Source organism: Pan troglodytes, chromosome 18 (genome assembly GCF_028858775.2).
Source record: "Pan troglodytes isolate AG18354 chromosome 18, NHGRI_mPanTro3-v2.0_pri, whole genome shotgun sequence".
In the NCBI taxonomy this organism is placed as follows: domain Eukaryota; kingdom Metazoa; phylum Chordata; class Mammalia; order Primates; family Hominidae; genus Pan; species Pan troglodytes.
Window position 1 is genome coordinate 31,809,203 of NC_072416.2, and position 27,797 is coordinate 31,836,999.

Below are 27,797 nucleotides of genomic sequence, written 5' to 3' on the forward strand. Positions count from 1 at the left end.
AAATCTCAAAAATCACAGTCCCAAAGTGATCGTTCTTGTTGCCCAGGCTGAAGTGCAATGGTGCGATCTCAGCTCACTGCAACCTCCGCCTCCCAGGTTCAAGTGCTTCTCCTGCCTCAGCCTCACGAGTAGCTGGGATTACAGGTGTGCACCACCATGCCTGCCTTATTTTTTGTCTTTTTAGTAGAGACAGGCTTTCACCCTGTTGCTCAGGCTGGTCTCGAACTCCTGACCTCAGAAGATCCACCTACTTCAGCTTCCCAAATTGCTGGGATTATAGGCATGAGCCATGGTGCCCGGCCCCATATTTTATTTATTTATTTTTTTGAGTTTTGCTCTGTCACCCAGGCTGGATTGTAGTGGCACGATCTCAGCTCACTGAAACCTTCGCCTCCTGGGTTCAAGCAATTCTCTGTCTCGGCCTCCCGAGTAGCTGGAATTACAGGCGTCCGCCACTACCCTGGCTAATTTTTGCATTTTTAGTAGAGACGGGGTCTCATCCTCTTGGCCAGGCTGGTCTTGAACTCCCGACCTCGTAATCCACCCGCCTAGGCCTCTCAAAGTGCTGTGATTACAGGCATGAGCCATTGTGTCTGACCCCTTACATTTTTTAAAAACAACTTTATTGAAATAGAATTCACGTAGCATACAACTTCCCCATTTAAGGCATACAATTCAATGGCTTTTAGTATATTCACAAATCCTTTCTTTTTGTGTATATGTACCACATTTTCTTTGTCCATTCATCTGTTGATGGATACTTAGGTTGATTTTGTATTTTGGCTGTTTTGAATAGTGCTGCAATAAACATAGGAGTGCAGATGTGTCTTTGAGATACTGAGTTTCTTTCTTGTGGACTTATACCCAGCAGTGTGATTGCCGAATTATACAGTAGTTCTATTTTTAGCTTATTGAGGACCCTCCATGCAGTTTTCCGTAGTGGATAAGCTATTTTACATTCCCACCGGCCAGGCGTGGTGGCTCACGCTGGTAATCCCAGCTCTTTGGGAGGCTGAGGCGGGAGAATAACGAGGTCAAGATATCAAAAACATCCTGGCCAAAATGGTGAAACCCCATCTCTACTAAAAACACAAAAAACAGCTGGGCGTGGTGGCAAACGCCTGTAGTCCCAGCTACTCGGGAGGCTGAGGCAGGAGAATGCTGGAACCCGGGAGGCGGAGGTTGCAGTGAGCCGAGATCCGCGCCGTTGCACTACTCCAGCCTGGGCGACAGAGAGAGAGACTCTGTCTCAAAACAAACAAACAAACAAAAAACATTCCCACCAAGAGTGTTTGAGTGCTGCTGTTTCTCTGCGTCCTTGTCAGCATTTGTTGTTTTCTGACTTTTTGATAGTCGCCATTTTAGTTGAGGTTAGATGAAATTTTACTGGGTTTTGATGTGCACTTCTGTGATGATTAGTGATGTTAAGTTTGCATATACCCGTTGGCCACTTGTATGTCTTCTGTTGGAAAATAGCCATTGAGATCTTTTGCCTTTTTTTGTGTGTGTGTGCCAATGCTGTCGTTTATTGCGCGGAGTGGGGGCGTGGGGGTTAGTGGGGCGTGGGGGTCGTGATGGGGGCGCTGCTGCCTCGGTTCGTCAGTACATTAATCACGGCGGCGGGACTCCAGGCTTTGCAGCCTCGCCCACGCGCCCTGCGCAGCCAGGACGGCCCGCCCCTCGGCGCAGGTGCTGGAGGGAGCCGGGGCACTGCTCCGGGAGGTCACCGCGGGACGCGCGTGGACGGCGGCTGGGCAGGTTATTGCGTGAGCGCGGTGGGAGCAGCGGGAAGCCGGAGGGCCAAGTATTGCACTTAGAATAACAATCCTCATCAGATGGCCGGCTACCTAGAGGGCAGGGGGCGGGCAGGGCTCCACAGCCGGCTCCTCTCCACCACTGGGTCGCCCTGTCCCTATCTTACAGCTGGGGAAACTGAGGCACCGAGGTGAAGGGAGCCCCCTCGCACGCGAGGCCGCCGCCGGGGGCAGGGGCGATGGGGGTGGGCGCAGGGCGATGAGGGGGGACGGCTGGGGGCTCGGAGGGGACTGCTCCCTGGCCAGTGTAGTCAGTCCGACTACGGCTACCTACGTCTCGTCTATAGCTTCTTGAGGGGCTGGCGGCCGGGGCAGCGCAATGACAGGGCTTTGGTCTGGATGACGCCCCGCCCCGGGCCAGCCTGGCCCTTGGTGAGGGTCACAAGTTGGACCAGAAGCGCGAGCGCGGAGAGTCCTGTGGGTCCAAGCCGCGGGCAGCACCAGGCGAGGCCGCGGGCAGCACCGGGCGAGGCCGAGTCCATGCGGTCCGGGCTGGGCGTCGCGCTCGGGGCAGCGGGCCTGGGCCCCAGGCGAGGCATGGACCTGCTGGCCCGGCCCGCCGTGGCTGTTGTCCATTTTTTAATGGGATTATTTGGGATTTTTGTTTTTGAGTTCTTATATGTTCTGGGTATTAATCCTTTGATGGATGAATAGTTTGCAAAAATTTTCTCCCATTCTGTGGGTTGTCTCTTCACTTTGTTTTTTTATTTATTTTAGACGGAGTCTCACTCTGTGGCCCAGGTTGGAGTGCAGTGGCACAATCTCGGCTCACTGCAACCTTCGCTTCCCGGGTTCAAGCAGTTCTCCTGCCTCAGCCTCCCTAGTAGCTGGGGATTACAGGCACCCACCACCATCCCCAGCTAATTATTTGTATTTTAGTAGAGACAGGGTTTCACTATGTTGGCCAGGCTGGTCTAGAACTCCTGACTTCAAGTGATCTGCCCGCCTTGGCCTCCCAAAGTGCTGGGATTACAGGCATGAGCTACCGTGCCTGGTCTACTTTGTTTATTTTTAATTTTCATTAAACAAATTTTTTTTCTGTGCAGAAGCTTTTTAGCTTGATGTAATTCTATTTATCAATTTTTGCTTTGGTTGTCTGTGTTTTTGAAGTCTTACTCAAGAAATCTTTGCCTAGACAAGTGTTATAAAGCATTTCCCCAATGTTTTCTACTAATATTTTCGTAGTTTCTTTTCTTTTCTTTTCTTTTCTTTTTTTCTTTTGAGATGGAGTCTCACTCTGTCACCCAGGCTGGAGTGCAGTGGCGCAATCCCAGCTCACTGCAACCTCCACCCCTTGGGTTCAAGCAATTCTTCCGCCTCCCTCCCTAGTAGCTGGGATTACAAGTGTGCGCTACCACGCCTGGCTAATTTTTGTATTTTTAGTAGAGACGGGGTTTCGCCATGTTGGCCAGGCTGGTCTTGAACGCCTGAGCTCGGGCAATCCTCCCGCCTCGGCCTGGGCTGGGATTACAGGTGTGAGCCACAGTGCCCAGCCTGTAGTTTCTTACATATAAGTTTTTAATTAATTTTGATTTGATTTTTATATGTGGTGAAGCACAGGGGTCTAGTTTTATTCTTCACACATAGATATATCTCATTTTCCCAGCACCACTTATTGAAGACACCATCTGTTTCCCCATGGTATGTTTTTGGTGCCTCGGTGCAGAATGAGCTGGCTGTAAATGCCTGGATTTATTTCTGGGTTCTCTGTTGTGTTCCACTGGGCCATGAAATCCTTCCTTTCCAATATTATAAAGTCACCATTTTCCCGTTTCCCTCCTGTCACCCTTGCTGTGTTTGGGCCAAGCAGGGCAGGCAGGACCCAGAACTTGATGTGGCCAGGTGAGGCCAGAGCCTCTCTAGGCTGCTCAAGAAATCTGCGCTGAGGTCCTTGGTCTGCAGGGAGAACCAAATCCCCATCGATGACCCCACAAAACACTGTTAGGTAAACCACAGTGTGAAACAGCTTGAGAAATAGAATCTGTGTCATATCCAACATTTACTCACACTCATGATTGCGAGACTGGGATACCTAAGCAGGAGGAACCAGAAGAGCACCCTCTTCCCCTGCATGTCCAGGTCCCCTTTAGGTCACCTAGGGCATGTGGCTGGAAGCAGGGGCTTCTGGGATAGGGGCAGGCTATGGTCGGGGGCAGTGGGGGTGGTGGGCCCTGGGCAGTAGGGGTGGTGGTGTTAGTGAAAGGTCTGAGGCAGGGCAGACATCAGGAGGAATGGCATTCCAGCAGGATTCAGAGACAGGCCAGTAGGTCGGCAGACACAGGAGCAGGTGGCCTGGGACTCAGAGGAGCAGCTGGAGTTGGAGGAGAAGGGCCCTGCTTTCCTCCAGTCTTCTTCTGTTTGGGTGCTGCATTAGCACCCCACTGCACCCCCAACCCCTGTCCCTCCCCTTCCCTCACTCCCTGAGTCTTAGAACCCATTCCTTCATCCCCAGCATGCACCTTCTTCTTTTTTTTTTTTTTTTTTTTTTTGAAACAGAATCTCATTCTTGTTGCCCAGGCTGCAATGGAGTGGCATGATCTCAGCTCACTGCAACTCCCACCTCCCAGGTTCAAGCAATTCTCCCTGCCTCAGCCTCCCAAGTAGCTGGGATTACGGGTGCACACCACCACTCCTGGCTAATTTTTGTATTTTTAGTAGAGATGGGGTTTCGCCATGTTGGCCAGGCTGGTCTCGAACTCCTGACCTCAGGTGATCTGCCCGCCTCGGCCTCCCAAGGTGCTGGGATTACAGGCGTGAGCCACAGTACCCAGCCGCAGCATGCACCTTCTTAAGGACAGTTCCTTTCTGGATCCTTCCTAAGGTTCTGATTTCTAATCCTTCCTAACCCAGCTCACTGCCCCCCACCACCACCCTCCATCCCCCCATTCTGCCTCAGTTTCTCCTTTCCTGATTCCCACAATTTCCAGCAATCAGACTTGGCCTCAGATTCCTGTCCTTCAGGTTCCAGTGTTCCTCGGGTCCTCTCTCTCCCGTGATCCTCTCTGATTAGGGGTGGGAGGGTGTGAGTTGGAATTAAACGCAGCCTTTATTGGAGTCCTAGGGCTGGATTCTGCATTGTGCTCCATTGTGTCATTGCACCTTCTCATTTCCGCTCTTTCTGCCTTGCTTCATCCTCTTCATACTCTAAGCTCAGCCAGCGCATGTTGACCCCACCGGTGGAGCGCCGCTCCTTCCCACCTGCTGCTTCTCCATCTCCATCTCCACCTCTCCATCTTCTGCTCCTGGCCATTCCTGGCACGGGGACCCGAGCTCTGAGCTCTTGCCTTTTTCTGGGGCACCGTCTTCTCCTTCTCGTCACCCCGGGCAGTGCCCCTGGGCTCCTCGGCTGCTGCGGGCCTGGGCCGCCCGGGTCAGCGCGGCCCTGCTGACAGCGCAGTTCACACCCTGGGGCGGCCGCGGCAGGTGCAGTGCGAGGCGCGCCACCTGTAGGCTGGTGTGGGCACTGCCTAGAGGTTGCTGTGGCGCCGTCTGGAGGTTGCCGTGGCGCTCGTTGGCGCCCAGCGCCCCGCCCGGGGCTTCATGGCTGTGTCGCTGCTGCCCCCTCCCAGGGCCGCAGGGCCCGGGTTCCACTTGGCGGCATCTTCTCGCGAGTCGCTTTCGCTGCTCCGAGAAGTCGGCGGTGCAGCAACTGACGCCGCTGCTGCTCCGGTCGCCGCAGGTCGCCATATTCCTCGCGGGGGCCGGCCGGGCTCTCGACTCAGGCCGCCCACCCTGCTCCGGCCGCCGCCGCCTCTCCTTTCCCGCAGCCAGAGGAGGCGAGGGAGCGACCTCCAGGCACTGGGCGCCCGCCGCTTCCCCAGCAGCCGGCGGGGCGGGGAAGAAAGACGCCAGGAAGCGGAAGGCCCCCGCCGGCCCGAGGGTCGCCCGGGGCTGTGCCCCATGGTTCCTGCCCGCGAGCAGCTGCTGGGACCCCCCCTTGCCAAGTTGCTCCCCGAAAAGCTCTAAGGTTCTCAGGCCTGCGGGGAGTGACAGTTTCCCCCTGACTGTAACGTAAGGCTGCAAACTCAAAGCCAGGAATTTTCTGCATGTTCTTAAATAGGATGTTTCAGTCAAAGCCTTGATAATATAACCAATCTTTCTGATTGTAGCCTGCTTATAAAGAGAACATATGTACATGAAAATAAGAATATTTATGAATAGTTTCCAAATTTTAGAAGGATCAAATAGGGAGGAAAAACAAACGCTTCCACCCACCTTTGTTCACAAAAGTGTGCTTTACCAAATCGGTGTAAATTCTAGATAACTTCTGAGAAAAACCTTTCTTCAATCTAGAAAACAAAACAAGGGCCAGGCGTGGCTGCTCAAGCCTGTAATCCCAGCACTTTGGGAGGCCCAGGCAGGGGGTGATCACCTGAAATCGAGAGTTGGAGATCAGCCTGGCCAACATGGTGAAACCCCGGTCTCTGCTACAAATACAAAAACTAGCTGGGCGTGGTGGCGGGCGCCTGTAATCCCAGCTACTCGGGAGGGTGAGGCAGGAGAATCGCTTGAACTGAGCGGAGATCCTGCCACTGCACTCCAGCCTGGGTGACAGAGTGAGACTCCGTCTCAAAATAAAAATAAAGAATGAATCAACAATGTTTTAAATACGAGTTATAAAAACATTATCTTAATAGATTTTTTTGTTTTGCTTGATCTTGCTTGGCAGTTTTTTGAACCATTTTTTCCTTATTAGAAACCACTAGAAATTGGTTTTTAGTTCATTGATTTTTGTTTATTTTTATTTTTATTTCTGAGACACAGTCTCAGTCTCGCCCAGGCTGGAGTGCAGTGGCACAATTTTGGCTCACTGCAACCTCTGCCTCCCAGGTTCAAGCGATTCTCATGCCTCAGCCTCCCGAGTAGCTGGGATTGTGTGCCAAATCATTCACCCCTCACCACAACTGAATGAGCTAAGGATTCTCATTATATATAGTTTATGGAGAGGGAAGTGCAGACATAAAGAGGTGAATTATCTTACCCAGATCACACAGCTGATAAGTGGTGGAGGCAGAATAGAATCTAAACAGTGTGGCTGCAGAGCCCACATGCATTGATTCGACAAGTGTTTATTGAGCACCTGCCACGGACAAGGCCTTGTGTGATTAAATAGGGTTATAATTAATAATATAAAAATGAGAAATCACTAATGCTTTTTAGACTTAACATTTTCTTTTTTTGTAGGTTTCAGGCACAGAACTGTATATCCAATAATGGTGAAATGGATCCCACTAATTATGACAGAAATGATGATACATTTAAATGACTTGGATGTTTTATAGGTATGATCTCGTGAAACCTTGAGAGAAACTGAATGACGAATGAAACTATTGTTCCTGTTTCACACAGAAGAAAACTGAGGTTAAAAGGGGTAAAGTAATTTTGCATGGCATGAAGTAGAAATTCAAAGTACAGGAATTTGAACTTGGTTCTGTCCTTTTCTGAAGCCCTTGACCACTATAGACTCAAACATCACCTTGTTTTTCCACTCATTCAACAATTTTTTTTTAAATTATCTAATAGGTTGGCAATCATCATGAGCCTCTGTTCTCATTCTGCAAATGGTGAAGCTCTCTATTGTCCTGACCCCACAGTTCCTGTCCCATGACCAGGGCCAGCTCACCAAGGAGCTGCAGCAGCACGTAAAGTCAGTGACATGCCCATGCGAGTACCTGAGGAAGGTGAGTGAGTGCAGACAGATGGGGCCTGGTGCCCTTGAGCAGTTCCCGGGTCTCAGCTGCCACACATCTCATAGCGGGTGATGCTGGGGGAAGCTTACGCAGTCACAGTACTGGCTTCTTCCTCTTTTTCTTTCCATACAAGTGGCTTAGGGGTGGGGTAGAGTAGTTGACTTATTTGGATGAAAACCACTATCTTCTGTCAGAAACTCAAAAGGAATCATTGCTGGCATGGTAACCTAAAGAAAAACAACCAGACAAGTGCCCAACGACACTTAAAAAGGTTATTTATTATCTTGCCAAGTTTAGGCTGGGCGTGGTGACTCATGCCTGTAATCCCAGCATTTTGGGAGGCTGAGGCTGGTGGATCACCTGAGGCCAGGACTTCGAGACCAGCCTGACCAATATGGCAAAACCTCGTCCCTACTAAAAATACAAAAATTAGCCGGGCATGGTGGTGTGAGCCTGTAGTCCCAGCTACTCAGGAGGCTGAGACAGGAGAATTGCTTAGATTCAGGAGGTGGAGGTTTTAGTGGGCCGAGATCACGCCATTGCACTCCAGACTGTGCGACAGAGCGAGACTCTGTCAAAAAAAAAAAAAAATTATCCTGCAAAATTTGAAAAGGAAATTCAAATCAACAGCTTCTAAACTACTTTTTAACATGACTCATAATAAGAAATACATTCTATAGTACATATATATGTTCTATAATTTTGAATAAAAGAATTAACCACATCACATTTATTTTACAACATGTAATACATATTTTTTATTCTCCTTCATTTGTTTTGAATGCTCTGTGCAGTCTACAAAAAGTCCAATAGTAATAATTAAATTAGTCATTAAGTTGAACATTATCTTGTCTTTTAAAATGATAATCTCAAAAATGATCTTTTATTTTTGAGATTTATATAGATACACACACACACACACACACACACACACACATATATATATAGAGAGAGAGACAGAGTTTCACTCTGTCGCCCAGGCTGGAGTGCAGTGGCACAATCTTGGCTCACTGCAACCTCCATCTCCCAGGTTCAAGCAATTCCTCTGCCTCAGCCTCTGAGTAGCTGGGACTACAGGTGTGCACCATCATGCCCAGCTAATTTTTGTATTCTTAGTAGAGATGGGGTTTCACCATATTGGCCAGGCTCGTGTCAACTCCTGACCTCGTAATCTGCCCACCGTGGCCTCCCAAAGTGCTGGGACTATAGGTGTGAGCCACTGCACCCGGTCCAAGATAAAATTATTTTAACAATATACTATGAAGAGAAAAACACTGGCTATGAAAGAATATGCATAGTTTTACCCTGTTTAAAAATAAAGATTGAAAGAATACATATGCAAATAAGTTTACTTTTATTTTTGGTAATACTTTACTGGATTGTCTGAATATTGACAATCAGTATGCATCATGAAGCTACATGGCTAACATTGAGTACTCACTGTGTGTGCCAGGCCCTGGGTTCAATGCTCTACATGCACTTATATTTCATTTAATTCTCTCTGCAACCTGAGATGGTATAGCCACCTCATTTTACAGAGTTGAAACTGAGGCTCAGAGACTGAAAGTTAGGCCTGAGGTTACAGTCAATAAGAGGCAGAGCTGGAACTGAAACCTACGTGTGTCTGACCACCAGTTCATGTTCTGACGGCAGGCTAGTCTGCATCACAGAGCGTGGGGTAGATGGTGCATGCCTGCTAGGATGGGCTAGGTATCACTGTAGGTAAGAAACAGCCCCAAACGATGGAAATGTACACCACTGAAGGCTCTTTTCCTGCCCATGCTGCACATCCTCCATGGCTCTCCTGTGCCCTGTGCCCCACATGCCCTCATCCTGCCACGAGAATAAAGGAGCAGCCTCCATATGGGAGCTGTCAGCTGCTCTAAGAGATGAAGGAGAGGGTGGCCAGTCTCAATGGCTCCCAACTCTTTTGCCTCGAGGTGACATGCTTCACTTCCACTCACATCTCTTGGGTCAAAGCAAATCCCATGGGTACATCCACTTTCAAGTGGCCCAGGAGAGAACCTGAAATACTCGGTGGACTCCATTAAGGCCGTCATATGGTGTCAGCCTGCATGGGAGACTGTGGAGGGGCAGAGGAGGAGAGTGGGGAACTGATGGGAAATGACAGGAGGACTAAGTCACCGCAGATTTGCTTTATCCTCAGCCAGGTGGAGTTTGTCCCAGAGCTGCACAAAATCATCACCAGCATGATGAAACGGAGTAGACTTCAGAAAAAGCAGTTTGGTCAGATGTAATCAGCAGTGAACTCAGAATCAACTGAGTGACATTGAGTCAGTAAATCTCTGACTGCCTCAGTTACCCCATATGATAGTTTTGAGGATGGGAACATTGAGAGAGTTGATTTGGAAGGATATCAAGAGTAAAAATTCCAACATTTTAGTTCCTTTAAGTTAAATCCAGGCACTATTTTTCCTGCAAGTCTCCTGTTCCTTTCAGATTGCACAGGTGAGAGTGCTCAGATTAGGGCTGGAGGTTGCAAACTATTGCTCCCACACTGACAGTGCCCCCATGTCGTGCATGTATTCTGTGCATTTTCCTGTGCTAAACACTCTCCCAAAACATCGTGGGGCCTGATTCTTCCTCTTTGTTCCAATGGCCCTGGGTGACTCAAGTGCCCATTCAATGACCAGGACACAGAGGTCTTAGAGAGATGCTCCATGAGGCCCCAGGTGCGAGCCTGTACCCTGCCGGAGCATGAGGCAAGGGACAGGGCATCGTCTGTGGGGATAGTGGGGGTAGTGGGGGTAGTGGTCAGCCAGGCTTGGTGACTCTACTTGCTCACCAGATGATCCTACACCTGCCACCTCCGATGGATCCACTGCCTCTGTGCCTGCCTGTACTGCTGATGCTCCAGTGGATAACTCAGCATCCCAGCCTAGGCCCAATGCCACTGAAGATGGACCTGCCCCCTGGGGACCGAGGAGTCCTACCACTCAGCTGTCCCCAGGAGTGCCCAGACCCTCATTGTTATCCAGGACCTAGGAGCCCTACCCCTGGCCTTCCCTCATCAGCCGTAAATGATGATTTACTGCTGTTACCATCATCACTGCCTTCAGTGACCAAGGGCCTTCCAAGGTGCCAGCTCTGGAACGAAGGATGCCCTTGGGAGGTGATGACACTCAGGTACATGGGTGCTCAACAGATTGCTTCCTTCTATCCTCAGACGGTCTTTGCATGCATGCAGCCGTTGGCACTCCCATTGTATGGAAGGAAACCAGCCCAGGGTCACACAGCTGGTCAGCAGCAACATAGCTGGTCTCAAATCTAAGGTGCCTGGCCATGCCTCCATGAGGGACTGCCTGCAAGGGAGGTTGATCCTGGCTTTGGGGAGCCTTTCCTGGGCTGCACGAATAACCTCCATTGTTCGAGACCCTAAACTCTGCTCACATCTTCCTTTCCCTGTCTCTGCTTGGGCTATGATCACGGCGACTCTAGCAGCCCTTCATGGACATTATACTACTCTCTGCCATTCACTTTTGCTCTAATCTGACTTCAACCCCCACTTACTTGGTCTCTCCTTTTACAACCAACACAACCGAAATCTAGGGCTTCTTTTTTTTTTTTTTTTTTTTTTCAGACAGAATCTCATTCCATTCTGTCACCCAGGCTGGAGTGCAATGGTACGATCTCGGCTCACTGCAACCTCCGCCTCCCGGGTCCAAGGGATTGTCCTGCCTCAGCCTCCTGAGTAGCTGGGATTACAGGCGTGTGCCACCATGCCTGGCTAATTTTTGTATTTTTAGTAGAGACGGGGTTTCACCATGTTGGTCAGGCTGGTCTCGAACTCCTAACCTCGTGATCCGCCTGCCTCAGCCTCCCAAAGTGCTGGGATTACAGGCGTGAGCCACCATGCCCAGCCAAATCTAGGGCCGGAACATGGCTGCAGCATATAAAAAGAATTGAATTCCATACTTTTGTTAACCCTATTTTTTGTTTGTTTGTAGTTGTTGCTGTTTTTGAGACAGAGTCTCGCTCTGTCGCCTAGGCTGGAGTGCAGTGGTGCAATCTCGGCTCACTGCAGACTCTGCCTCCCGGGTTCAAACTATTCTCCTGCCTCAGCCTCCCAAGTAGGTGGGACTACAGGCACCCACCACCACACCCGGCTAATTTTTGTATTTTATTAGAGACAGGGTTTCACCATATTGGCCAGGCTGGTCTGGAACTCCTGACCTTGTGATCCGCCCACCTCGGCCTCCCAAAGTGCTGGGATTACAGGCGTGAGCCACCACACCCAGCCCCTCTTTTGTTTTTGTTTTCCTTGCTTCTTAGGGTTGTTTTTCTATTTATGGTAAAGGCATTGGCTTTCCATTTGTAGCATCAATAGAATGTTTCCTGTTTACAATAACCTTATGTCATAGTAAATGGTAAAGGGATTTAAAGCAGTGGTTTTCAGCTGCCAGAGGCCTGAGAGAGTTTGGGCATACTCTGTGTGATCGGGCAGAAGGCCTGTGGGAAGTTTAGCAGAGGACAGGGCCAGGAAAGGTGATGGACAGTGGGGGTCTGTCCTGGTCACCAGGCCCCTGGGTCCTGCCCACCTGCTTGGAGCTCCCCACCCATCACACATGATGCTGCCAAGCCCTCTGGGTATTGTGGGCAAATACCTTAGGAGAGAAGCTGATGAACTTTGTTTCTTGAAATGCACAGATTCCTTGGACATCCCTGAGAGGTCAATCATGAAAGTCAACTTGGTTTTCTCCCCCTCATTTGGGTTCAGAATTTAAAGTCCACACACACAGGCAGTAAGATGATATAGATAAGGACATCATCACTCGGTTTCGGATGTTAAAATGTCTAGGTGGGTTAGGGGTGATTTGCGATCACACAACCTTGTGGCACAAAGAGGAATTCCCAGGCCAGAGGGAGACATTTTATTGCCATGTTACGATCTTATCATTGAGTTGAAAGGCAATCTTGTTTCATTTTGGATTCTTTCTTATGTTTATGTCTTCTAAGGGCACTTTGAATTTCCAAGCAAATAATAATTTTGAATTAGCTTTTAATCATTGACTTCTAGCACAGTTATATGATCAGAAACATGCTGTGTGATTTGATTGCTCTCAAATATATTGAGATTTGCTGGAACAAAATAAGTCAGGTTAATTTTTGTAAATGTACCATGCATGCTTAAAATGAATGTATCTACATTTGTTCCTGAGATACAGGTTGATGGACGGATGGCTACATGGATGTGATGGAGATGGTTTACTATCGGGACCTTCCGCATCCTGCTGATGTTTTGTTGCTTAGGATATGAATGGCTGAGCGGAGGCTGTAAAACCTGGCACCCTGCTTGGGTATGAGGTTCTTCCTGCCATCCTGCCATCATTTGTTTTTTATGTTTTGTCGCCAAAAGTGACCTTGAGGAACCCTGGGAGCTCAGGAAGGAAGGAGCGCCCAGAAGCAGGGACAGGGAGCTGGTTGGGGAGGACCAGAAATCAGGTTTGTGAAGGTTCCAGAGAGGACCTGTCCTTGCGAGGAGTGTGGGAGACTGAGATGGGGGAGGGGTCATTGGAATGATGCGGGCGCTACTTGGCGTTGTCCATTGTGAGGCACCACCGGGGTCATCAGGGATTGGTGGAGAGGGAGTATAAAGCCCCAGGGTTGCCAAGGGAGGGCCCAGACCGAAGAAGGTTTGGTGGATAGCAGAACCTTTTTGTCTCCCTCTAATTGCTTCTAAGCCTCACGCTCCCTTGCCCCGCGTGTCCTGTTGCTTCCCTGATCTTCTCCGTGACCTGTAGCTAAACCTTCCACCAGCGCTTGAGAACTTAATTTGAACCGGATCCTTTCCCAGACCCCTTTCTTCTTCTCCTCCTCCTCCTCCACCTCCTCCAGGTGCCCAACAGCCCCCTTCTCCTCCTTTCCCTTCCCTTCCCCCCTTCCCCTCCCCTTCCCCTCCCCCTCCCCTCCCCCTCCCCAACTCAGATCCGGCCCCGGTCCCCGTCCCCTTCCCTCCCCCCTGCCCTAAGCCACCTCCACCTCTGTCCTGGCCGCCTCAGGGCGCCCTGAAAGGACCAGGACATGCGGCTGCGGCTGCGGTGGTGGCTCCTCTTTTGGCTCCTGCTGGGATTTATCAGCCATCATCCCACCCCTGTGAGTAGACGCTGGACCCGCGGGGTTTTTTCCTTTTTACTGGGCTGTGTCACGCGGCATGAAATTACACAGCTCAGGCCTGTAATCCCAGCACTTTAGGGGGCCGAGGTGGGCAGATCACTTGAGTCCAGGAGTTGAAGAGTAGCCAGGGCATCATAGCGAAACCCCATCTCTACAAAAAATTCCCAAAAAGATTAGTTGGGCCTGGTGGTGCGTACCTGTTATCCCTGTTACTGGAGAGGCTGAGGTGGGAGGATCGCTTGGGCCCAGGAGCTGGACGTTGCAGTGAGCCGAGATGGCCCCGCTGCACTCTTGTCTCTAACAAACAAAATGGACCAAAACAAAGTGAAATGTCATTTGATTTGTGTCATCTGGTTTGATGACTTCTTTTTTTTTTTTCTTAGACAGAGTCTCACTCTGTCGCCCAGGCTGGAGTGCAGTGGCAAGATCTCGGTTCACTGCAACCTCCGCTTCCGGGGTTCAAGCAATTGTCCTGCCTCAGCCTCCTGAGTAGCTCAGATTACAACGCCTGGCTAATTTTTGTATTTTTAGTAGGCCACCACACCTGGCTAATTTTTGTATTTTTAGTACAGACGGGGTTTCACCATGTTCGCCAGGATGGTCTCCATCTCTTGACCTCGTGATCTGCCTGCCTCAGCCTCCCAGTGCTGGGATTACAGGCGTGAGCCACCGCGCCTGGCCAAAATATATAACCTTAAGTGTCAGTTTACTAACTTTGGAAAGTACATACACCAGCATAAACCAACCCCCTTTCAAGATCTACATTATTTTATTTATTTATTTATTTTTTTGAGACAGTTTCTCCCTTGTTGCCCAGGCTGGAGTGCAATGGGGCAATATCAGCTCACCACAACCTCTGCTTCCCAGGTTCGAGCGATTCTCCTGCCTCAGCCTCCCGAGAGGCTGGGATTACAGACATGTGCCACCACTCCCAGCTAATTTTGTATTTTTAGTAGAGATAGGGTTTCTCCATGTTGGTCAGGCTGGTTTTGAACTCCCGACCTCAGGTGATCCGCCCGCCTCAGCCTCCCAAGGCGTTGGGATTACAGGCGTGAACCACCGTGCCCAGCCAAGATCTACACTATCATGTCACCCCAGAAAGTGAACTCTCACTCTTCCCAGCCAGTCTCTTTCTTATCATAGGTTAGCTTGCTTATTCTGGAATTTCAGGTATACAGATGCATGCCATGCCATAGGTACTCTTTTGTGTCTGCTTTGTTCTGCTTAACACCATGTTTCTGAAATCATTACCATTGTTGTATGGTTCTCTAACTCCATCATTTCCATTTCAGACACAGCATATGCTGAGTTCAACCTGATGAAGGGCTATCTCTGTTTAATTCACCATCTTGAAAGAAACATTTAAAATTGAGATGTTTTCAAGAATATATAGTTAAATCCTGAGGAATCGATGTAGAAATGTTATCACAAGCTGTCTGAACTTAGGGGAAGTCTTCGTCTTCACTCACATAAGAGTCTAATGGAATTAATATCAACAATCTTAGAGAAATCCCACACTATTCATGCCATTTTCATGATCTCCGCCTTGGTAATTGTTTTTTTTTTTTTTTTTTTTTTTTTTTTTTTTTTTTTTTTTTTTGAGACAGAGTCTCGCTCTGTCACCCAGGCTGAACTGCAGTGGTGCGATCTCGGCTCACTGCAACCTCTGCCTCCCGGGTTCAAGTGATTCTTCTGCCTCAGCCTCCCAAGTAGCTGGAACTATAGGGGCGTGCCACCATGCCCTGCTAATTTTTTGTAATTTTAGTAGAGACAGGTTTCACCGTGTTAGCTAGGATGGTCTCAATCTCCTGATCTCGTGGTCCACCCACCTCGGCTTCCCAAAGTGCTGGGATTGCAGGCGTGAGCCACCACGCCCGGCCCACCTTGTTAATTTTTAAGCACTAAAATTTGATCCTTATTTGTGAATGAAGTAATCTCTTCATTTTATTATTTTTTTTTTACTTATGCTGAAATTTAAATGACAAAGATTCATATAATCCAAGAGAGAAGTATTATTTAGAGGGATTCTTTTACCATGTGATATATAATAAATGCATCCAATGTTATACATCAATTTAAAAAACAAGTAAATAACTTTAAAGAAAAGATAACTACTGGCCAGGTGCAGTGGCTCACACCTGTATTCCCAGCACTTTGGGAGGCCGAGGCAGGTGGATCATGAGGTCAGGAGTTGGAGACCAGCCTGGCCAAGATGGTGAAACCCTGTTTGTACTAAAAATACAAAAATTAGCCGAGTGCGGTGGCAGGCGCCTGTAATCCCAGTTACTCAGTAGCTGAGGCAGGAGAATCCCTTGAACCCGGGAGGTGGAGGTTGCAGTGAGCTGAGATCATGCCACTGCAATCTAGCCTGGGTGACAGAGCAAGACTTTGTCTCCAAACAAAAAGAAAAGATAATTACTTTATACTTAGCTTGTCTTAGCCATGAGTGACGGGCTGCATGTGGCCCAGGACAGTTTTGAATGCAGTTCAACACAAATTTGTAAACTTTCTTAAAACATTAGGAGATTTTGGCCAGGTACAGTGGCTCATGCCTGTAATCCCAGCACTTTGGGAGGCTGAGGCGGGCAGATTACCTGAGGTCAGGAGTTCGAGACCACCCTGGCCAACATGGCAAAACCCCATCTCCACAAAAAATACAAAAATTTGCTGAGTGCATTGTCAGGCACCTGTACTCCCAGCTACTCAGGAGGCTGAGGCAGGAGAATCACTTGAACCTGAGAGGCAGAGGTTGCAGTGAGCCGAGAGCACGCCACTGCACTCCAGCGTGGGTGACAGAGTGAGACCCCATCTCAAAAACAAAACACCAAAACAAAAACAAAAACAAAAACAAATGGCTGGGCACGGTGGCTCACACCTGTAATCCCAGCACTTTGGGAGGCCGAGGCAGGCAGATCGCCTGTCAGGAGTTCAAGGCCAGACTGGCCAACATGGTGAAACCTCATCTCTACTAAAAATACAAAAATTAGTCGGGCATGGTGGCAGAGACCTGTAATCTCAGCTACTCGGGAGGCTGAGGGAGGAGAATGGCTTGAGCCCAGGAGCTGGAGGTTGCAGTGAGCCGAGATTGCACCACTGCACTCCAGCCTGGGCGACTGAGTGGAGCGGAACTCTGTCTCCAAAAAAAAAAAAAAAAAAGAATTTTTTTTTTAGATCATCAGCTATTGTTAGTGTTAGTGTATGTTATGTGTGGCTCAAGACAACTTTGCTTCTTTTAATATAGGCAGGGAAGTCAAAAGATTGGATATCCCTGCTTTATACCAAGAAAGACAGCACCCCACATTTGCAATGCCTAAAAACACTACCAGCCATCTGAAAAACATGAGACTTCTAACTTCTGTTCTTTTTTGTAGCAGTGGAATCCCACGGTGATATCTGAGGGATGTGGTTACCTTTTGGAGGAGGTTGACGGTTTCTAAGGATGATTCTTTCTGAGTGAAATATTGTCGGTGTCATTGACCTTTTCATTATTTCAACTATTATTATTCCAGGTTATCAATACTCTGGCTGTCTATCGTCATCGTGAGACTGACTTTTGTGGAGGAGTTCGAGACCACCCTGGCCAACATGGCAAAACCCCATCTCCACAAAAATTGGATAATTTGATAATTATCATTATTGAGTTTCTGAGACCTTACACATTTACCATTCTCTTCTGCACAAATTACCTTTGTGTGAGTATACTAACTTTCTGTAGAGGTATACTTATAATCACAAATAAGAATAAATTATATAAAACAATTCACATTTCTGGACTTCATTATGAATATGTGGTTTTACCCAAACAATCAGGGAAATGATTTATTAGCATAAGAATTATGAAAATGTCTGCCATTTACATTATGAAAATTAAATAGGTCGGTGTTTGTTTAATAGAATGTCAACAGAGCTTTTGGTCAAAAATAAGTTTTTTTAACCTTTGTGCTATTTATCACAAATGGAGTATGAGGTTTCGTCACTTAAATAGGAAATTCTTTCTAAACTCTTCTGCTTTATAGTTCTATTGTATGGGTGGAAGGAAAGCTTCCAATCTCCTCTCTGAAGATTCACTGCAGAAATGAGCTGACAACAGACAGCTTAACAGGAAAAGAAAAACCTAGAACAGGCATAAACATGGGAACCAGCTGAAAAATGAGACTGCTAGAAGGGCCGGATGGTTGATGCTTAAAGAGCACCCTCTTCTGAGGGGAGAGGGAGATAGATGGAGATGTAGGCCATTTAGAGGGGCAGCAAATGATTTTTAGGGGAAATGAAAGAGGCCAAGGAACAAACAATTGGCCTGAGACAAAGTTCCTCTGAGGTCATAGGGACGAGGTGACAAACTGCCGGAAGGTGAAGGGCAGAACTGCACTGCGTCTCATGATGCAGAGAAAGCCCCAGAGAATCTCTTAGAACTGCCCTCCAAGAGAATCAATGAAAAGTGTGTCTGGGCAGGGTAATTTTGAATGACATCATTCAAAGTGCATGTTCCCACTTGCAACTGGAGAGAGATCAGTATGTCAAAAGTCTGTACTTGGTAAGAATTTGGCTGCTAAGTTGTGCCATAATTTGTCTTTTGAGCCTTTTCTCCTTTGGGGAAGTTGAGCTCTACATTTTGTCTTGCCATTCATGACAGTAAAAATGTGGTCGTCTGGGGGCTGAACCTCCTTCTGAACAATGATCCAAGATAAAAGTACTAATACCACAATGCTTTTTTATATTCAAGGGAAGAGGAAGTATGTTTCAGTTTAACCACCTAGATAATTACACGTCATTTGGCACTGCCTTTCAAGATATGTAGAAAACAGAAAATATATGAGTTATGAAGATATCTAGGCACATTTAACATTCTCTATGCCACTTAGTCCTGAACAGAGAATTTTCGGTATAAATTGGAGGAAGCTTTTTTTTTTTTTTTTTTTTTTTCTTTTCTCACCCCCGAGATGAGTCTCCCTCTGTTGCCCAGGCTGGAGTATAATGGTGTGATCTCGGCTCACTGCAACCTCCACCTCCTGGCTTCAAGCGATTCCCCTGCCTCAGCCTCTCAAGTAGCTGGGATTACAGGTGCCCACCACCATGCCCAGCTAATTTTTGTATTTTTAGTAGAGTCGGGGTTTTACCATGTTGGCCAGGCTAGTCTCAAAACCCAACCTCAAATGATCCACCCGCCTCAGCCTCCCAAAGTGCTGGCATTACAAGCGTGAGCCACCACGTGAGCCAGGGGAAGTTGTTAAATTTACCACTTTTTAACAATTCCATTTAGGAAAGTTCAGTTGAGCTGTTGGACTTGGACAACTTCGCACCTCTCATCTTTGTCCTTGTCATCTAGTCATCTATGCCATTACCTCCTAAGCAGGGACATCATGGGTGCCATGAAGCATTCATGCGTGATGGCATTTCTTTGCTTGTCATTTCTTCATGTGTTTAACATTTCTCCTAGCTCCAAACTGGGCCAGCTACCTTTCCTATGAAATCTAGCAGTAGTTGTGGGATTGACGTGGTTGCTCTTTTCATCTTTTTAGATTACCCATTGCTTCTCTCAAAATCCTAGTACATGATTTTTTTTTTTTTTATCCTATGTGCAGAAATCAGGAAAAAACAAATTCTACAAAGAATTTGAAAGATACTATTTCAGGCCAGGTGTGGTGGCTCATGCCTGTAATCCCAGCACTTTGGGAGGCTGAGGCAGGTGGATCACTTGAGGTCAGGAGTTCAAGACCAGATGGGCCAACATGGTGAAACCCCATCTCTACTGAAAAGACAAAAATTAGCCAGGCATGGTAGCAGGCACCTGTAATCCCAGCTACTTGGGAGGCCGAGGCACAAGAATCGCTTGAATCTGGGAGGTGGAGGTTGCCGTGAGCCAAGGTAGCGCCACTGCACTTCAGCATGGTTGAGAGTGACACTCCATCTCAAGAAAAAAGTCATTTCAATGACTACCTCAGGAGATTCATAGGTATCTGACCCACATCTGAGATGGGATTTGCATTGCATTTTCGCTATGATGAGAACAAATATTTAATATCTTAGAAGATTAAAAGCATACTGTGATAATATGGAAATCTTGGTGGGAATTCAGTCATTAGTGAGAACGTTTTGCGTTAAGTTCAAACCAGCCTCAATGAAGCTGATGTGAGGGAAAGAAAGTGAACTCTGAGTAGAGCAGGGACAGAAGGAAGATGCTCCAGTGCAGATCAGGAAGGAGCAGGGGGTGAAATGTTACAAATTCTAGAACTCAGAGAGCTGAAGGTAATTACTTCCTTTTCAAGTTGTGAAACATGTTAACCTGTGGTAAAATACTTATAAGATGATAATAACCATCTAACCATGTTGAAGTGTACAGTTCAGTTGTGTGAAGTATATTCATGTCATTTTTTTTTTTTTTTTTTTTTTTGAGACGGAGTCTCACTCTGTCACCAGGCTGGAGTGCAGTGGTGGGATCTTGGCTCACTGCAACCTCTGCCTCCTGGGTTCAAGCAGTTCTCCTGCCTCAGCCTCCCGAGTAGCTGGGACTACAGGCGTGCATCACCATGCTCAGCTAATTTTTGTATTTTTAGTAGAGATGGGGTTTCACCATGTTGCCCGGGATGGTCTCCATCTCTTGACCTTGTGATTCACCCGCCTCAGCCTCCCAAAGTGCTGGGATTACAGGCGTGAGCTACCGCACCTGGCCTATTTTTTTTTTTTTTTTTTTTTTTTTTGAGACAGAGTTTCAATTTTGTTGCCCAGGTTGGAGTGCAATGGCACAATCTCAGCTCACCACAACCTTTTCCTGCTGGGTTCAAGTGATTCTCCTGCCTCAGCCTCCCGAATAGCTGGGATTACAGGCATGCACCACCATGCCTGGCTAATTTTGTATTTTTAGCAGAGACAGCATTTCTCCATGTTGGTGAGGCTGGTCTCAAACTCCCGACCTCAGGTGATCCGCCTGCCTCGGCCTCCCAAAGTGCTGGGATTACAGGAGTGAGCCACCGTGCCAGCCTCATGTCATTCTGGTGTGTGTGTGTGTGTGTGTGTGTGTGTGTGTTTGTGACAGAGTCTCATTCTGTCGCTGAGGCTGGAGTGCAGTGGTGTGATCTCGGCTCACTGCAACCTCCGCCTCCCAGCTTCAAACGGTTCTCTGCCTCAGCCTCCCGAGTAGCTCGGATTACGGGCGCCCGCTGCCATGCCCAGCTAATTTTTGTATTTTTAGTTGAGACGGGGTTTCACCATCTTGGCCAGGCTGGTCTTGAACTCCTGACCCCGTGATCCACCTGCCTTGGCCTCCCAAAGTACTAGGATTATACGCATGAGCCACCGTGCCCAGCCGTCATTTTTATATTATTATTTCCTAGGTGTCTTTCCTGAAGACTATCTTCTGTTCTCGAAATGGACATGATGGATCCACGGATGTACAGCAGAGAGCCTGGAGGTCCAACCGACGTAGACAGGAAGGTATGGCTCTGTTGGAGTCCCCATAGTGTGGAAATGAGTTTGCCCTGGAAAGGGAAAGAACAGCTTCTTGCCCTCAGGTTTCTCACCTTCTCTTCTCCTCACTCTCACCAAGGGCTGAGGTCCATTTGTATGCACACAAAGAAAAGAGTTTCTTCCTTTCCAGGAAATAAAATTGGCCTGAAAGACGTCATTACTCCATGGAGAAATGTGGAAAGAAAATTTAGAGCTAAAATCCGTAAGAGGAAGGTGACAACGAAAATCAACCATCATGACAAAATCAATGGAAAGAGGAAGACCGCCAGAAAACAGTAAGATGTGCCTTGACACAAATACTGTTGTATGAACCATGTGCCAATCAAAGTAGACAACTGTAAAGTCCTTGAGAATATTTTCTACAATATTTGTGGCACATTCAGTGGGTTCAAAATTGAGTTTGTCCTTTCTGCTTCATTAGTTTAAGCTGTATAATTCCTTTCCCTTCCTACATTCTTGTTTGTCATTTTTTCGGGGGAAGAGGAGTTGCTAGTACTGGCATTGGTTTTCCTTTCTCTGTCTTTTTTTTTTTTTTTTTTTTCCTGAGATGGAGCTTTGCTGTTGTTGCCCAGGCTGTAGTGCAATGGCAAAATCTCGGCTCACTGCCTTTTGGGTTCAAGCAATTCTCCTGCCTCAGCCTCCCAAGTAGCTGGGATTACAGGTGTCCACCACCACGCCCAGCTAATTTTTGTATTTTTACTAGAGATGGGGTTTCACCATGTTGTCCAGGCTGGTCTCGAACTTCTGACCTCAGGTAATCCACCTGCCTCAGCCTCCCAAAGTGCTGGGATTAGAGGCGTGAGCCACCACAGCCAGCCTTTTTTTTTTTTTTTTAATTTTGAGATAGAGTCTCGCTCTGTCGCCCAGGCTGGAGTGCTATGGTGCAATCTTGGCTCACTGCAACCTCTGCTCCCAGTTTGAAGCAATTCTGCCTCAGCTTCCTGAGTAGCTTGGATTACAGGTGTGTGCCAGCACATTTGGCCAATTTTTTTTTTTTTTTTTTTTTTTTTTTTTTTTGAGACAGAGTCTCACTCTGTCACCCAGGCTAGAGTGCAGTGGCATGATCTTGGCTCACTGCAACCTCCACCTCCCAGGTTCAAGCGATTCTTATCCCTCAGCCTCTTGAGTAGCTGGGACTACAGGCATATGCCACCATGCCCGGATAATTTTTGTATTTTTAGTAGAGGCGGGGTTTCACCATATTGGCCAAGCTGGTCTAGAACTCCTGATATCATGATCCGCACACCTCGGCCTCCCAATGTGCTGGGATTACAGGCGTGAGCCACCGTGCCCGGCCCGATTTTTGTATTTTTAGTAGAGACAGGGGTTCACCATGTTGGCCAGGCTAGTCTTGAACTCCTGACCTCAGGTGATCTGCCTACCTCAGCCTCCCAGTGTGAGCCACCGCACCCAGCCTGGATTGTTGAATTCAATGCTTGGGTCACCTCCAGATTCATTTTCACAGTCTTTCATGTTTTGGTCATATTACATTGTATTTTGCTGCCATATGACTGATCTTTTTTTGTTAAATGTGAGATAGTTGTTAAAAAATATTTAGCAATGAATTGAGGCCTAGTAGCATGTTATCTTGCTGCAGAAGAGATGGGAGTCTACTTCTGGGGGATGGTCAGGGGTCCTCCATACAGGCGGCAATTGAGGTCATCGGTGCAGGCTCAGTCCCTACAAAGGCCAGGGTATTCTCTGTCCACCTTTATTCTGATGCATGACTCTTCTGGGTCTCAACCAGAGCCAGTGGACTTCAGTATGGGTCGCTTTCATTGGCAGACCCTCAATCCACTTGTTTTCCATCTAATCCCATGCATGTGTGCAAAAGCTGCTGTGCTTCTTTGCATCTCAGTAGTTCCTTCTGGAATTCAGCAATGAAACTCAGGGAAATGGGTTCCAAATGCGAGGCTGACTTTCGTCCTGGGTTTCCTTCTTCTCCATCTTCACCTCATGTCTGTTTACTGCCATGTTAGCAATTTGATGTATTCAATCATGAGTTTTATATTCTGTTTGGTGTCCCCCATTGTTCTCATCGGAGATCAGAAGCTTCAGATGCACTTATGTCAACTCAAGAGTAGAATGCTTCCTTAGCTTCCCTCCAGAGTCAGGTTTTGTGTTTCTAGTTCCCAAGTGCACAGCAGGAGTAGTGATGTCCTCACTGGCTTCTCATTTGCATTAAACTGTGAGCTTCTTTAGCGTGGGGACAGGACCCTGCTCCCATTGCATTCTCAGCACCTCACCACACACTCCTTGTTGGAGGCCACTCCAGACAGCATGTGCTGAAGGATGCCCTGTGGTCAGAAACAAGTTCATTAACTTTCTCTTTGAAGTGTTTTTGTCCCTGTTTCCTAGCGTTCTGGGAATTTTACACATCCTTCCTATAAAACCAAGTATCAGGTGAGATCCTTAGGATCAGGACCATGAATCAAGTGGTGTGAGGGCAACACAGCAAACTTACCCTTTTTAGGCCATTTCCTTTTTCTGCCCTCAATCTCTGTGAACTGAACCTTGTTAAAGTCAGTCAACACCAGGGTGGATGGTTTGCCATTGTCACCTATTTTCAGGACATAACACCCTGACTTAGGAGCCATTCCGACCATTTCTAATTCAATAGATGCGCCCAGCATTCAGATTGCCTTTTCTCTCAACCAGGATCTTTAAAGTCGATGACAAGAGTTCCAGTCCTGAATCATGGCAAAGTGCAGTAGTGAACTGCGGGGTTAATGACACCATATTCTGGAAGGATCTCTCTATGGCTGATGGTCTCAGTTCCGGCATCAGCCTCTGACTGAGAATCAGGTCTCACACAGGAGGAGTCAGATGAGGAGCAATCCTCTGCTTCCGATGGAGTTAGTTGTGATGAATTGGTGAGGTCTGGTTTTTCACACTGAACTAAAATGAGCTTTCGCTGTGTCAAGCACAAGACTGACCCCAGAGACACACATAGTGCACCTCATAGAAGCTTTTAATAGTCTTTATATTTACTAAAGAATAGGACTAACTATGGAACTATGAAGATGAGCTGGAAATGACAGGTGACTTGCCAGCAGGCCAGAGTGTGACTTTTTTTTGTCCCTCAATGGGAGGTGTCAATTCTCCCTTTGGTTGTGAGAATCAGTTGGTTCATTTCTGGGAAGGTTGCAGGGGGGATCTTTGAATCACAGCCTTCAGATGCCAGAAGGGCAGAGGGAATCCCACACGGGCTGGTGGATCATGTGTGTGCATTTCTCTCCCTTCTAATCTGAGGAAACTAAGCATGAAAGAATGTGAGCACGCAGAAAAGGAGAGGCAGGTATCAGAGGCAGAGGAAAATGGGAAATTGGATATGAAAGAAATACACACCTACAAGTGAGTTCAGAAACTGAACCCCACCCTCTTGGGAAACGCCCATTGGAGTGTTGTTTTTAACCTTTGTACAGTGTTTAGACCCAGTAAATGCAGAAATAGAAACAAATGGTCAGAAGACATATCGTGAGAGAGAGAGAGAGTTCACAAAACAGAAAACAAAGTACCTTAATATTTACCAGTGACCAAAAGATGTGAAGTAGCAAAACGTCTCCTGACCCCATTGCCAGCTAGACTGTGTGGAAACTCGGTTCATACCAGCCATTCTAGGGGTGGGGTGAGTTGTTGTCATCCTTAGGAAAGTGTGTTGTTGTAGGATCAACCACATCCTTCAAAAGGACTATGCCTGTTTATAAGCCCAGCTGTTTCTGCCCTGTGAAACACGGTAAGGATATTAATACAAAGAGAATACAGCTTTATGATAAAAGATGCTCAATGAAGGATGAATTAGGGATATACTGAGAATGGGGAAGGAAACTATCATCTCAGAAGTCAGCAGGCAGTAAGCAAGAGGAGGAATCAATATAGCAACAGTTTGGATCAGACCGTACAGTTTTTTTGTTTTTGTTTTTCTGAGATGGAGTCTGGCTGTGTCACCCAGGCTGGAGTGCAATGACGTGATCTTGGCTCACTGCAACCTCCGCCTCCCAGGTTCAAGTGATTCCCCTGCCTCAGCCTCCCGAGTAGCTGGGATTACAGGTGCCTGCCACCACGCCCGGCTAATCTTTGGTATTTTTAGTAGTGATGGGGTTTCACCGTATTAGCCAGGATGGTCTCAATCTCCTGACCTCGTGATCCATCCGCCTCGCCCTCCCAGAGTGCTGGGACTACAGGCGTCAGCCACCGCGACCGGCTCAGACTGTACTCTTATAGCCATCTGAAATACATTTTCTAGGTAGAGATAGATTGTGTAAGGGTACAGTTGTGAGGATAACAGAAATATGGCAGATTATTTAAAATCATCCTGAAAGTGGTGCTTTATCTGATGAAAGTGATTGTAATCCATAGGAAAATGTTTCAACGTGCACAAGAGTTGCGGCGGCGGGCAGAGGACTACCACAAACGCAAAGTAAGGAGCTTCCTCCCCGCAGTTGCAGGATAGTTCAGTGCTGATGCAGATGATGCCACGGCTCTTAGACTCTCTCAACATTCAATTTCTCATGTGTTGGCTTTTTCAGATCCCCCCTTCTGCAAGAAAGCCTCTTTGCAACTGGGTAAGTTTGTTTGTTTTCCTTGCTTTTGAACATAGTCTGCCAGGTCAGGACATGGATACATTTTTCTCCCTACAGCTCTGTGCTCAAGCCCTGCAGAGGGAGATGGCAGAGAGAAAGGCTGCCTACAAGCATCACAGTCCCATCCCTGTTGGTAACCATGTTGTGCAAAAACACCTTCATCCCCACCCAGTGGGGCCCCTGATCTAATATTCAAAGTGTCAGAGGTTCCATATTTGTAATAGCAAATGGGCCCTGACTGTTAATTAGTGAAGAGTGAATGTAACTTATTACCCACAGGGACAATTCCAAATGCAGGCCTTAAATGATGCTCAGCTAAGCTGGTTCTTGTGTGGCCTCTGTACCTTCAAAAGCTGCCGAGTCCTATGATTACACGTGACGGGACTTGTACACTTGAAGTGAAACACAGTTTTAAAACTTGCTTTGTTTAGAATTCCCACCTCATTTTTCCATGGACAAAAGTATTCTTTATGTCCTAGTGCACTTACAATTTGGTATTACCTGGGAGTGAAAAGAAATATTACAGCCATGCCTAACTGACTTCTTGAGGTAAGATTGTTCTTTCAGAAAACCCTCTCCCAGTTCCCCTGCAGCTCTTCAGGAATCCACATCTCTCCAGAGCTCTTTGTTCTCATGGGTGGCACCTCCAGAGTGAAGAAGATCCTTTGTCAAGAAGGGAAACAGAGGGGAAGTGAGAGGGTCCTGCAGGCAGAGCTGGAATCAACTTCCACTCTGCCTCTTGCAAGCTGTGTGACCCTGGGCACAATTTCTCGTTCCTCTGGAAACCTCTGTTTTCTTAGATTTGGAGCAGGGTGGTCACACTGACCTTGCAGAGTTCTGAGAATCAGAGACAGAACATAAAAGGCCTGGAAAACATTCTCCAAAAGGAAGCTGCAACATGTGTGGACAATGGGCTTTTCATGCCTCTCTTACTGTCTGTTGACCTGGTGCAAGAAACATGCTCTGGTGATGGCTGTGAGGGAGGAATGAGGATGGACATAGACACTCCTGTGTCTCAAACATGCTTCTTTATTACTCTGTTATGACTCTGTCTTCCCTGGGGCAGGACCCCAGCCTGCCTACGTTTGCAGACAGACACAGTGGCATGTGGAGACAACAGTGTGTCCCAATGACTTTTCTTTACTCCCCAGCTGTCGGCAGTACTCAGTGGAAGGGTGATATTATGACACTGATACTGCTATTTTGAAACCTGGAGGATGGAAAGGTGCAAAAATCTATCACCAGCAACAGAAGGTGCAGACCCTGTTGGTGGCGGTAATTTTGTCCATCAAATGAATATGTGTGAAAACATTCCCTTCTTCGGCCCTACAGGTCAGAATGGCGGCAGCGGAGCATCGTCATTCTTCAGGATTGCCCCACTGGCCCTACCTCACAGCTGAAACTTTAAAAAACAGGATGGGCCACCAGCCACCTCCTCCGACTCAACAACGTTCTATAACGGATAACTCCCTGAGCCTCAAGACACCTCCCGAATGTCTCCATCGTCCCCTTCCACCCTCAGTGGATGATAATATCAAGGAGTGTCCTCTTGCTCCACTTCCACCCTCTCCTCTTCCACCCTCAGTGGATGATAATCTGAACGAGTGTCTCCTTATCCCTCTTCCACCCTCTCCTCTTCCACCCTCAGTGGATGATAATCTGAACGAGTGTCTCCTTATCCCTCTTCCACCCTCTCCTCTTCCAGCCTCAGTGGATGATAATCTCAAGACTCCTCCCTTAGCTACTCAGGAGGCCGAGGCGGAAAAACCACCCAAACCCAAGAGGTGGAGGGTGGATGAGGTGGAACAATCACTGAACCCCAAGAGGCGGAGGTTGAGTAAGCTGAGAACACGCCATTGCACTCAAGCCTGGGCAATAAGAATAAATCCGTGGGTCGAAAAAAAGAAAAAAATCAAAAAATAAAACAAAACCCACACTCCAAAAACAAACTAACAAAGAATAAATAAATAATATAAAAATAAAATAAATACTGCAGTCCTTATGTTATTGCTTTGTTTCAATATCTGGTATGATTGCCTGAGGGACCTGAGGTTTTTAATTAATTGTAGGGTTTTTTTTTTAATCTTTAGAAGTGTTTGGTTATGTAAAAT

At 47.4% G+C, this 27,797-nt stretch overlaps 2 protein-coding genes across 5 annotated transcripts; both read left to right on the forward strand.

Moving 5' to 3' along the window:
• The first annotated feature begins 5,256 nt into the window (after positions 1-5,256).
• LOC134808749 (uncharacterized) lies at positions 5,257-7,745 on the forward strand. 2 transcript variants are annotated; one of them, XR_010152329.1, is made up of 3 exons: positions 5,257-5,825; positions 6,999-7,096; positions 7,338-7,745. XR_010152329.1 is itself a non-coding variant. In XM_063796984.1 (2 exons), exon 1 carries the CDS (start codon positions 5,355-5,357, stop codon positions 5,778-5,780), a length of 426 nt encoding a protein of 141 aa, XP_063653054.1. In that variant the 5' UTR covers positions 5,257-5,354; the 3' UTR covers positions 5,781-5,825; positions 7,097-7,162. The 2 variants fall into 2 exon arrangements, 1 of the variants encoding a protein (XP_063653054.1); XM_063796984.1 differs by lacking the exons at positions 6,999-7,096; positions 7,338-7,745 and adding an exon at positions 7,097-7,162.
• LOC129137423 (nuclear pore complex-interacting protein family member B8-like) lies at positions 7,094-27,674 on the forward strand. Of its 3 annotated transcripts, XM_054669190.2 has the most exons (8): positions 7,094-7,185; positions 7,409-7,495; positions 17,149-17,331; positions 20,971-21,070; positions 21,234-21,378; positions 25,463-25,523; positions 25,633-25,668; positions 27,019-27,674. In XM_054669190.2, the coding sequence occupies exons 1-8, from the start codon at positions 7,129-7,131 to the stop codon at positions 27,607-27,609; spliced, it is 1,260 nt and encodes a 419-aa protein (XP_054525165.1). In that variant the 5' UTR covers positions 7,094-7,128; the 3' UTR covers positions 27,610-27,674. The 3 variants fall into 3 exon arrangements, with proteins under 3 accessions (XP_054525165.1, XP_063653033.1, XP_063653032.1); XM_063796962.1 differs by lacking the exons at positions 7,094-7,185; positions 7,409-7,495; positions 27,019-27,674 and adding exons at positions 12,829-12,967; positions 13,525-13,618 and having other exon boundaries at positions 25,633-26,235; XM_063796963.1 differs by lacking the exons at positions 25,463-25,523; positions 27,019-27,674 and having other exon boundaries at positions 25,633-25,709.
• The last annotated feature ends 123 nt before the right edge of the window (positions 27,675-27,797 follow it).